We start from the raw sequence: 12,161 nt of genomic DNA, 5'->3' as shown, positions 1-12,161 counted from the left end.
TTAATTCACTCTGCTATCTTTTTCCATTTTATGGGTGATTTCATGCCATTCACATTCACATTCACAGTTATGATTACCAACCCCTCCATCTTATTTTCCCTTTCTGATCCTGCTCTTTTTCCTTTCACTCCATTTGTCCTCACTAGTGTTTTGCTTTTTATCACACCCCACCACTTCCCTCTCCCTCTTACTATCACCCCTCTTCCCTCCCCTCCTACTTCTCTATAGGGTAAGATAGGATTCTATTCCCCAATGTGTATGGTTGTTATTCCCTCTTTGAGCCAGTTATGAGAGTAAGGTTTAAGCATTGTCCATCACCACCCTCATTCTGTCCTCCAGTATAATAGTTTTTCATGCCTCATTATCTCATTCCATCTCTCCTTTCCCTTTTCTCTCATGTAATCTTTTTCACCCCTTTACTTTTTTGTGTGTATCATGTCATCTTAATCTACTTACTTCCACACCCTCTATGTATACTCCTTCTAATTGTTCTACTATTGATAAAAAACTTTTAAGAATGACAAATATCCTCTTTCCATGTAGGAATACATACAACTTGACCTTAAATTTTCTCTCTCTTATTTACCTTTATAGGCTTTTATTGTGTCTTGTTTTTGGACATCAAGTTTTCTGTTGAAGTGTTATCTTTTCATCAGGAATGCTTGAAAATCTTCTGTTTTATTGAATGACCATTTTTTTCTCCTAAGAGAATATACTCAGTTTTGTTGGATAGATAATTCTGCATTTTAAAACAAAATCTATCACATTCCAGAATATCATATTCAAAACCTTCTAACCCTTTACTATGGAGGCTGCAAAGTCCTATGTAATCCTCATTGTAGCTCCATGGTATTTGAATTATTTCTTTCCGGCTTTTTGCAGTATTTTCTCCTTGGCTTTGGGGGCTCTTGAATTTAGCTATTATATTCCTAGAAGTTGTCATTTGGGGATTTCTTTCTGGATATGATCTGTGGTTCTTTAAATGTATATTTTACTCTCTTGTTCAAGAATATCAGGGAAGTTTTCTTTGATAATTTCTTGTATTATGATATTCAGGCCTTTTTTTTTTTTTAATTATGGCTCTCAGGTAGTCCAGTAATTCTTAAATTGTCTCTCCTGGATCTGTTTTCAAAGTCAATTGCTTTTTCAATAAGATATTTCACTTTTTTCTGTTTTTTCATTCTTTTGATTTTGTTTTATGATTTTTTAATGTTTCCTAAAGTCATTAGTTGCCAGATGAAAATTGTTAAGGAATGGTTTTCTTCAGGGAGCTTTTGAGTTTCCTTTTTCATTTTCCCATTTCTTTTTGCATTGTTTTCATTTCTCTTCCCCATTTTTCCTGTCTCTCTTAATTTTGAAATCCTTTTTGAGTTCTTTCAGAATCTGAGACCAATTCATATTTTTATTTGGAGCTTTGCTTGCGTTTGCTTTGTTTTCAATGTCCTCTTTTATGTCTGTGCCTTGCTCTTTGTCTCCATAAAAATTCTTTCTTTCCTTTTTAAATGTTTGCTCATTTCCCCAGACTTTTTTCTTGACTTTCACTTTTATTGTAAAGGTAGGCTCTGTTCTCATGGAGGTTAGGGCACCCTTTTAAACTGTAGTTCTTCCTTGATGCTACCTTTAGCTTTATTTTTATTTTTCTGTAAGTTTCAGTTCTTCCAAGATGGCATGATGGCTGTGGGCTGGGAACTCTGAAAACTGTGGGAAGCCAAGGAGTTAAATTCTCCCAAATTCTCCCCCCCCCCTCTTCTCCTGACATTCTTGAAAGGCCTTAAAGAGGGCACAAATACAGAGAAAAAGCACAACCTTGAAGATAAAGGTATCGAGGCAGGGAGAAATTCCTTAGCTGGTACCAGATGTCTGGCTGTAATAAAAATTATTTTTTGTTGACTGATTCCCATGATGAGCTAGCTCAGTAGAAGAAGGGATATATACACTTTGCTTCTGGTTCTGCCAGAGAGAAAAGCTTAATGGAGGCAAAACATGTTGGAATAAACTAGAACTGTAAAGCCTGCTAGCATACGTATATTATTAACTCTTTGTTATCTTCCAGCCCCCGTTTCCTCTATGAAATTCCTATCGCAATATTCTGGCCCACATTTAACAGCAATATATTATTATTACTGCTATAGAAAGCCATCTCCCCTTGCTGATTCAGTCACCCCCTTGAGACGCCTGGTGGCTCAGCATCTAGTTTCAGGCTTGGGTGGGGGTTTTTGGTATCATTTGAACTTGATCAGATCAGGCACACTACCTTGCCTTCGGGCTCCACCTTGAACTTTAGTAAGTGATAGCTAGGTTTGGGCTCCCACAAGTAGCACTCTGGGGACTGGCAATCTGGGGGCCTAGCTCTGGGTTTACACCAACCCTGAGTGCCACAGACTCCCTCAACCTGGAATTCAGACCCTCACTAAAAGCATGGGCTGTGATTCCTGGACTCAGTCTGTGCTTACACAGATAAGGAATGCAGCACAAGACTGCCTTGCACTGGAATTCCAGACCTTATTGTAGGCTTGCTTGGAACTTTATGTGGTATATTTTGGGTTGCACTGCTGTTGGCTTAGTCAGTATCTTGGGTTTGAATGTTAACCTGGGCCCAGTTTCAGAACTAAAATAGTTGATGTAGAGTGGTAGGGCTTGTGGTTGACTTGTTCCTTACTCTTTGTTGTAACCTCTTTCTGGCTGTGCTCCCACCATACCCCACTGATCCAGATGCTCTTTGTCTGCCTATCAAGTTGTTCTCTTCATGAAAGTTGCTTCACTCCTCCTTGTTGATTCTTTCACTCCTGTATTCATTTTGTGGTGTTATTTTAAGATTGGTTGGAGAAGTTTCTCATGGTGGTTTCAAGCTTTCCCTTCTTCCACTCAGCCATCTTGACTCTGTCCCCCAGGAAGTATGTATGTATTACATAGAATAAATAAAAGGTCCATATGGGGATGGAAATTACACTTGTAATTTCATTGGCATAGGGAATTCCCAGATGAGGAAAGTCTTTCTACCTGTTTAAGTCAGTACCTTCTCTGCAATTTATGGTCTTAGAGAGTTTGCCTGGTGTGTAATTAGAATTTGCTCCCCAGGACTCTCTTACCCAGCATTTTATTTATATGCTCATGCAGAGTGTGAACACTGTGTGTAAGCATATGTAGGGAGGATATATTTTTATGTAACCCAGCCCTTCTCTGTCTTTTCCCAGGAAGGTGGTTGTGGAAGTTGGGTGAGAGCCAGGCAGGAAAGTTTACCCACATGGTCATACTGATTCTTTGTATTCCTATTTTTTATTTCTTCTACTTCAAGTTATTACTCTAATAAATCTCATAAAATATAATACTTGGAGTAATTGATATTAATTTAAATTTAATACTGGTCCATAGTAGGTACTTAATAAATGGTTTTTGATTGATTGGTCATATATCCTATAGATCAGAGTGTACTGAGAAGAGGATAGTCAAGACTTTAAAATATAACAGAGAAGTTATGTAGGATGAAGACTGGGAAAAGGAAATTAAGAGATCACAGGTAATAGAGAGGATGTTTAAATTGAGATTAGAAGATTGATTAGTTTGCAACAGGTTATGGAATGGGTTAAAAGGAGAAATGGAGACAAAAAAATGTGGATATCTTTTTGGCTGAGAAGAGAAGAGATATAGTATGATAGTATGAGGGATAGTATTTTTTAGTAAAGATTTTTTAAGGATAGAAGATATTCTATCATATTTAAACATACAGGAAAGGAACCAGATAAGGAGAGGTTTTAGATTACAGAGGGAAGGTGGGGCATGATTGGAACAGGCAGTCTTCTAGATAAAATGGGAGGACATCAAGGGTACATGAAGGGTTGCCATTGGCAAGAAGAAAGGCCATCTCACCAGAGAATTGGTGAAAGGAGAGAGTGGAAGGAGTTGATGCCAAGGGGGTTTGAGATGAAGATATTGGAGGGGGAGAATAAAATTATAGTAAATATTAATTTTCTTACTCAATAAAAGACAAAATCTAATTGAGAGAGATGGGAAGAGGAAAAAGTTGAGAGATTCTTAGAGAGAGGATAGAGGATTTGAATAGCATTAGAAAAGAGTGAAGCATAGAAGAAATTAGAGAAGAATAAAAGGACTGTTTTGCTATAGCAAAAGCTCAGGTAAAGTTGGATAACATGGCTTTATAGTGCAGTCACATAGTATAGAGTGTGACTTCTTTCTACCTGTCTTTAACAATGCATGATAAGGAGTGGAGAAACAGATGTTGGAAGTAACTTGGGCTTGTGATTTGGCAGGGATGAGGAAGGGATAGAGCAAGGGAGTGAGAATTTTGAGAGTTGAAGACAGGTTGGAGTTGGATTGGTCAAAAAAAAGCCTTATATTGGGAAAGAAGGAAAGTATGAAGTCATGGGATTTGTGACTTGAGAAAGTACTGCCTGATACAAATATTAGAGATCATCATGAAGGTGATCTATAGGAAGGGATCATGGGGAGATGGAATGTTAATTTGTTATGATCAAATAAATATACAATGTTATACTTGTGGGTAGTGGTAAGATACAGTGTGTGACCATCCCAGTCAGTCAGTGAGGGCTAGTAAAGCTTTAGACTGTGGAATTGGGAAGTTAAGGTATTGAAGAAGGACCAACATTAATTAACATCATAAAAGGGAAAGTGTTGGGGAAAGGAAAATGGTTCATTTCTTGATGCCTCATGTAGCCATTAACATCCATTTATCTAATCTGATTTTTAAGGAGTTATTTTCTTCAGTGAGATTTTGTACTTAATTTAGCCATTTCGAATTTTTTAGGAGTTAATTTCTTTAATATTTTTGTGCCTCTTTTACTAAGTTATAAATTCTCTTTTCATCATTTTCTTTCATAGCTCTCATTCCTCTCCCTCCCCCCCCCCCAGTTTTTGCTTGCTACTCTTATTTGCTTTGTAAATTTTTCTTTTTCTTTTTTTTTTTTAAGTTCTTTTAAAATGCTTCTAGGAATTCTTGTTGGGCTTGTATCCAACTTGCATTTTTTTCTTTGAATTTTGTTAGTACATGTTTTCAAGTTACTGTCATCTTGTTGAGTTCATGTCTTGAGCTTCTTTATCCCACAGAAGTTTTTTATGGATAGGGCCTTTTTATGTCATTTGCTTATTTTCTAGCCTATTTCTTGATTTAGACTTTATATTAGAGATAGTCTTTGCTCCCCTCTCAGGGTAGAGAGATGCCTGGTTTGACCATTTGTCTTTTATGTCTGTTTGCTGCTTTCACAGCTCAATGGAAGCTTGTATATTTTCAGTAATTATAAAGGAATATAATTGGGAAGAGGTCTGGTTAATGCCTTCCTGGTCTATACTTTGGTCTTTACCCAGGAATGACCCTTGCTCCCTTGTAGCCATCATCACTCCTTTCTTTGACCTGACACTGTGATATGGAACTGAGTAATAGGCAATAGACCTGCCTATTTGTGCTCCCATTTCTAGTACATATCCACTGGGATCTCTTTACCAGACAGTCAGTTCTCTCTAATTCCTAGGAATTGGGTTGTACCTTACTGCTGCTGATTCTATCTCTGCCATTGCTGGGTGTTGCTATCACCACTGGTACCTTTTCTGCTAGACTATGTGTTCCCTATCATCAGTCCTCTCTTTCGGTCTTCTGAATTTTCTCTGAGCTTGAAAAAAATGACTTACTTTGACTTAACTAACTTTCCAACCTAGAATTTGATACATTTTTAAAGAATGTTTTGGAGAGAAAGTGTTAGAAGAACCTGACTTCACTCTGACATCTTGACTCTGTCCCTATAAAAGATACCTCCATAATTTTAGTGATGTGGGCCCATGTCTCACATTGGGCACTACTTCTTTAAAAGGCAGCTAGCTGTCAGGGCAGGTAGAGTGCTAAGCTGCCAATCAGGAAGATCTAAGTTTTAATCCTACTTCAAATACTATGGGGCAAATCACTTGGTCTTTCTGTTCTTCATTTTCCTCATCTATAGCTGGACTAGATATTTTATTAGATCTCTTCCAGATCTAAGTTTGTAATCAGATGAATGTGTTAAATAAATTTTAATACTCTGAACTGCAAAGGAGGAAAGATTTTTGAACAATGACAGCAAAAGAATTTGCTTGTGTCCTTGGGGAGCAAGGAGTAATCCACCTTCCCCTCTTGGGCCAGTAAATTGTAGGGTACAGAAGGTACAGACATTGATAGAAAGAAGGACCAGGGATCTAGTGTTTTCTGGGAGAATCTAGGTCTTGATGAGAGTAAGTTCTGGAAAACAATATGAAAGAAATATGTCTGTGACAAAAAAAGATGAGCATAGGAATATGGTGTTGGAGATATTTTGTTCCTAAGGGGTCAGTGATTGAGTATTGAAGGGACAAGAAAAGAAACAAGTATTGGTGAGTTGTAGATACAGGAATAATAGTGCCTAACCAATGAAACATAGTTCTTAAAGTATCTAGGGGATATTATTATTATTGCTGGACAAACTCCAGGGAATAGTACTTGGTTGACCTACATTCTCCTACTTGAGGCTAGCTGTCTGGATTGTGCAATTTGTCTCCCTGTCCACAAGTCCAATGGAAGCTACTGATCTGCATTTGGTAGAGGAAGTTTCCTATACTGATAAAACCACAGGCTCCACCATTCAGTTAAAGGTACATTCCTCTGTAATTCAGTCCTTCTTGTGGGATTATACTGAGTTTTGTAGAGTATGTTATTTTTGGTTATAATATTTCCTCCCTCTCCCTTTTGGAATTTATTTTTTATTTTTTTAATGTAAATTAATTTATTTAGTCAATTTAGAACATTATTCCTTGGTTACAAGAATCATATTCTTTCCCTCCCTCCCCTACCCCCACCCTTCCTGTAGCTGACATGCAATTTCACTGGGTATTACACGTGACCTTGATCAAAACCTATTTCCATGTTGTTGGTGTTTGCATTAGGATGTTCATTTAGAGTCTACATCCCCAACCATATCCCCTCAACTCATGTAAACAAGCCATTGTTTTTCTTCTGTGTTTCTACTTCCACAGTTTTTCCTCTGAATATGGATAGTGTTTTTTTCTTGTATATCCCTGCAAGTTTTTCAGGATCACTGCACTGTCACTAATGGAGAAGTCCATTACATTCGATTGAACCACAGTGTATCAGTCTCTGTGTACAGTTTTCTCCTGGTTCTGCTCTTTTTGCTTTACATCAATTCTTGGAGGTCATTCCAGTTTCCATGGCATTCCTCCAGTTTATTATTCCTTTGAGCACAAGAATATTCCATCACCAACATATACCACAATTTGTTTAGCCATTCCCCAATTGGGGGCATCTCTTCATTTTCCAATTTTTTGCCACCTCTAAGAGCTCAGCTATGAATATTCTTGTACATGTCTTTTTCCTTATTATCTCTTTGGCGTACAAACCCAGCAGTACTATGGCTGGATCAAAGGACAGACAATCTTTTATCGCCCTTTGAGCATTGTTCCAAATTGCCCTCCAGAGTGGTTGGATCAATTCACAACTCCACCAGCGATGCATTAATGTCTCCACTTTGCCACATCCTCCCACCCCCCAAGTATTCATTACTTTCCGTTGCTGTCATGTTAGCAAATCTGCTAAGAGTGAGGTGATACATCAGACTTGTTTTGATTTGTGTCTCTCTGATTATAAGAGATTTAGAACACTTTTTTCATGTGCGTATTAATAATTTTGATTTATTGAACTGAAAATTGCCTATTCGTGTCCCTTGACCATTTATCATTTGGAGAATGGCTTGATTTTTTGTACACTTGGTTTAGCTCTTTATAAATTTGAGTAATTAGACCTTTGTCAGAGGTTTTTATTATGAAGATTGTTTCTCAGTTTGTTACTTCCCCTGTAATTTTGGTTGCATTGGTTTTGCTTGTACAAAACCTTTTTAATTTGATGTAATCAAAATTATTGATTTTACATTTTGTGATTTTTTTCTAGCTCTTGCTTGGTTTGAAAGTCTTTTCTTTCCCAAAGATCTGACAAGTATACTATTCTGTGTTCACCTAATTTGCTTATAGTTTCCTTCTTTACATTCAAGTCATTTACCCATTCTGAGTTTATCTTGATGTAGGGTCTGAGATGTGGATCCAAACCTAATCTCTCCCATACTATCTCTTTTAAGTAGATCAATTTTTACTTTGGCTTTGTCAGATATCATGACTCCGACTCCTGCCTTCTTTTTATCAGTTAATGCCCAATAGATTTGGCTCCATCTTCTTACTTTTACCCTATGCGTGTCTACCTTCCTCATGTGTGTTTCTTATAGGCAGCATATGATAGGGTTTTGGATTCTAATCCACTCTGCTATCCGCTTGCATTTTATGGATGAGTTCATTCCATTCACATTCAAAGTTATATTTAATAGTTGTGTATTTCCCAGCATTTTGATTTCTACTCCTATTCCTACTTTTTCTTTTTTCACTATCTCCTATACCAATGTTTTGCTTTTAATCAGTCCTCCTAATTCCCACTCTTATTTTACTTTCCTTTCTACTCCCCCTCCCTTCTTATTCCCCTCCTATTTTCTTTACAGTCTTTTTAACCCTCCCTCCCCCCCACCCCATACTGCTTTCCTCCCCACCAGTTCTTTTGTTACCTTTCTACTTCCCTATTCCCTACAGGGCACAAATCACTTCTCTGCCCCAATGGATTGGATTGTTCTTTCCTCTTTGGGTCAGTTTCAAAGCACGTAAGAGTTGAGTATTTCCTATCTCCAACCTCTTTACCCTTCCAGTGTATTGATGTTCTTCCCCCTCCCACCATGAGCTTCTTTGTGACATATAAATTTACCCCCTTTTGTTTCTTTTACCATTTCTTTTAGTATTAACCTTTTTTTTAGTTCTAGTTGTGTATGTATATATGTATATATACACATTATGCATACATATTTATGTCTTGACATTTCATCCTATGTAGTTTGTCACTGTTCCCTCTAAGTGTAAGTCTTCTAGCTGCCCAGGTGATAATAAGAATTTTTAAGAGTTACCAATGACCTCTTTTCTTATAGGGATACATATCATTTTAACTTTCTGGGATTCTTAAAAAAAATTTTTTTTGTTTTGTTTTGTTTTTATTTTTTCTCTCTTAATTACCTTTTGATGATTCTCTTGAGTTCTGTCCTTGGGCATCACATTTTCTCTTCAGGTCTGATCTTTTCTTTACAAATGCTTGGAATTCTTCTATTTTGTTAAATGATCATACTTTCCCCTGTAAGACTATAGTCATAGTCAGTTTTGCTGGGTAATTGATTATTGGTTGTAGACCTAGTTCCCTTGCTATCTGGAATATCATATTCCATGCCTTTCAGTCCTTCAGTGTTGATGCAACCAGATCCTGCTTTATCCTCATTGGGGTTCCATGAAACTGAATGACTTCTTCTTAGCTGCTTGTAATATTTTTTACTTTGTCTGATAGTTCTTGAATTTGGCTATAATATTCCTGGGTGTAGTCAGTTGGGGATTAAGTACAAGAAGTGATCTGTGGATTCTTTCAATCTCCACTTTTCCCTCTTGTTCTAGAATATCGGGGTAGTTTTCTTGGATAATTTCCTGTAGTATGATGTCTAGGATTTTTCTTTTGTCATGGTCATCTGGTAGACCAATGATTCTTAAGTTATTTTTCCTAGAACAATTTTCTAAATCATCTGTTTTGTGAATGAGATGCTTCATATTTTCCTCAATTTTTTCATTCTTTTGATTTTGTTTTATAGTGTCCTGCTGCCTTGGGAAGTAGCTTGTTTCTAGTTGTAGTCTGGATTTTAAAGACTGGATTTCATTCCTGGCTTTTTGGTCATCCTTCCTCTGGTCTGATTTTCTTTGGAGGTCATCTTTCATTTTTTTTGCCTCATTTTTCACCTTCTTTGCCTCATCTTTCATTTTCTTTGCCTCATCTTTCATCTCCTTTGCCACATTTTCAAGCTGGTTAATTTTGGCTTTCAAGACACTATTATCTTGTTTTAGTTCAAGTGCCTCTGTTTCTAGATGATTTATCTTACTTTTTAAGTTTTTTTTTTCCCATTTGTCTTTAGTAGCCTCTCTTGATTGTGTTTTGAATTGTATTTTGAGTTCTTCCAGAACCTGTATCAAATTTGCTGGGGTTTCTGTTTTTTTGCTTTGTGTTCCCTCATCCTTCTCTGTTCTGTTTGCATATTGTTCATTGCCTGTATAGAAGCTGTTGATTGTAATTTCTTTTTTCTTTTTCTGTTGTTTGCTTATATTTGCCCCTTTTTACTCCCTGCAGTTAGTTATCTGTGCTCTTACTCCTCTCATTTTTTTTGTGTGGTTTTGGGCTTTTCTTTCAGCCTTCACCCTTGGAGCTTTGTCAGCAAATCTCTCAGTGCAGTCTAGAGGGGAGGGGTGTTGGAGCTTGCACTTCCCTGCCTTCTGAAGTCTTTGATGGGATTAAGTCCAATTGCATTGAGCTAGATGTGCCCTGAGGCCAAAACCTCGGGAAGGGGGGGGGCAATATGGATTGTCTCTGCTGCTGCAACTAAGCTGCCTGCTCTGTGCTCTGTGCTTCTTTTCTAACTGCTTCCCCACTGCCTGTGTTTGATGCTCTGAGCCTGGTACAGCTTTGCCCGCAAGGTACTTGCTCCAGACCAGTGCCTTTGCTCGCCCAGAGGTTCCAGCTGCCCTGGAATCTTAGCGCTCTAGGTGGGGGAGGAGTCCCAGGGCCTTCCTTCTTCCTTCCCCTTAAACCTAAGTGTTCTCAAATTCTGGCTTTTGGGGGCATACCTTTTAAGTTGAGTCCAGCAGGAGGATTCCTTGGCTTTGTCTTGTTGTTAGGTTTGATTTTCAGTCCCCTAGGAGCATTTAGTTTGTAATCAGTTAAGGAAAGGTTTTCAGAGGTCTGAACTTTTGCTGCCTTTATGCCACCATCTTGACTCCTCCCTTTTTGGAATTTAGAATGTTCTTCCTTCTTTAAAATACTTGCAAGATAGTCTTGTTTCATCTTGACTCTGGTTTCTTGGTACTTGAATACTTTCTAAACACTTTTGATATTTTTTCTTTAACACAGAAGCTCTGGATTTTGACTTTGGCATTCCGGAAGTGACCATTGGATTTTTTCCTAGTTTTACTTTGCCCTTTGGATCTAAAAGAACTTGGCTTGTTTGTGATTTTTTGCGTAGAGGATTTTTAAATTCTTAGCTTAATTATCATGGACTGCAGTTATCAGAAGCTCCCTTTGACTCTAATTTTTTTTATCTTCTACCTTCCACCTTCATCTTAGGAAAACTGTTCAGAATGCCATTGATTCTTTGTTTGCTTTATATATCATTGAATCTTTCCTGGACAGGACACTGAACACCATGGGGATTTTAACTATGGAGATGGCCTTTACATCTATCTCAATTTTTCCTGTTCTGGGAATGGAAAGTATTGATCTGTCTTTATGTTGTCTGCTTTGTGTCTCAGACCTGTTTTTTCAGCTTGTCACTGAATTTAAAGTCTAATAACTAGGCTATAAAAGTTTAAGTATAGCTATATGCCTTAATCTTTAAAAGGTTTAAGTGTAATTATAGAGTTGAAGACAATTTCCCTAATCTCTCTGATCCCATTTCCTCATCTGTAAACTATAAATAATTACCAACAACCTTCCAACACTACACAAGGTTGTTAAGAACATCATGTGAGATAATGTATATGAAAATAGTTTGTAAAATCTAAAACAGTATATTGATTGAGATTTTATTATTATTTCTCATTCAGGGTATTACTTTGAAGGTTTCCTGACTGTACAGTATGCTGTTGATCACGCCATTATACAGTACCATAGAAGAAATACTGTGAAAGACAAGTCTAATATCACCTCTTTTGTTTTTATCAAGAGATTTCAAAACAGAGCTATCAAAACTGACCACTTCTTCCTTATTTTCAAATATTTTTTTTCCATAATAATTTTATTAGCTTTCTCTTCTCCTGTACTTGGTGCCATCCGTTTCATTGTGTCAGAAAAAGAAAATAAATGCAAGGTAAATCTCCATTTGTGGTGGATTTAAAATACCTCATAGCATTTAATGCTGTGGGGTGTTAGAGACAGAATCTGAGATTTGAAGGGGACTCTATGGGTCATTTAATCAACCTCATAACTGCCTCAGAATACCTACATCTCCAATAAATATCATAACACAGTAGGTTGAAGAACACAGTAGGTTGAGACA

General features: G+C 37.3%; 1 protein-coding gene across 4 annotated transcripts in view; it reads left to right on the top strand.

Annotated features, from left to right (window-relative positions):
* Positions 1-12,161, top strand: part of LOC100026548 (phospholipid-transporting ATPase ABCA3-like) — a 314,104-nt gene that overhangs the window by 51,368 nt on the left and 250,575 nt on the right. For 3 of the 4 annotated variants that reach the window (XM_007498226.3, XM_007498223.3, XM_007498222.3), the window contains exon 6: positions 11,710-11,972. The exons of the other annotated variant lie outside the window; for it this stretch is intronic. In XM_007498226.3, the coding sequence (XP_007498288.2) occupies positions 11,710-11,972 (263 nt within the window). The remainder of the gene's footprint in view (positions 1-11,709; positions 11,973-12,161) is intronic. 4 annotated transcript variants of the gene reach the window in all.

This window comes from Monodelphis domestica, chromosome 7, assembly GCF_027887165.1.
Source record: "Monodelphis domestica isolate mMonDom1 chromosome 7, mMonDom1.pri, whole genome shotgun sequence".
Classification (NCBI taxonomy): Eukaryota; Metazoa; Chordata; class Mammalia; order Didelphimorphia; family Didelphidae; genus Monodelphis; species Monodelphis domestica.
Note: the sequence above shows the minus strand (reverse complement) of the source record. Positions and strands in the feature narration are given on the sequence as shown.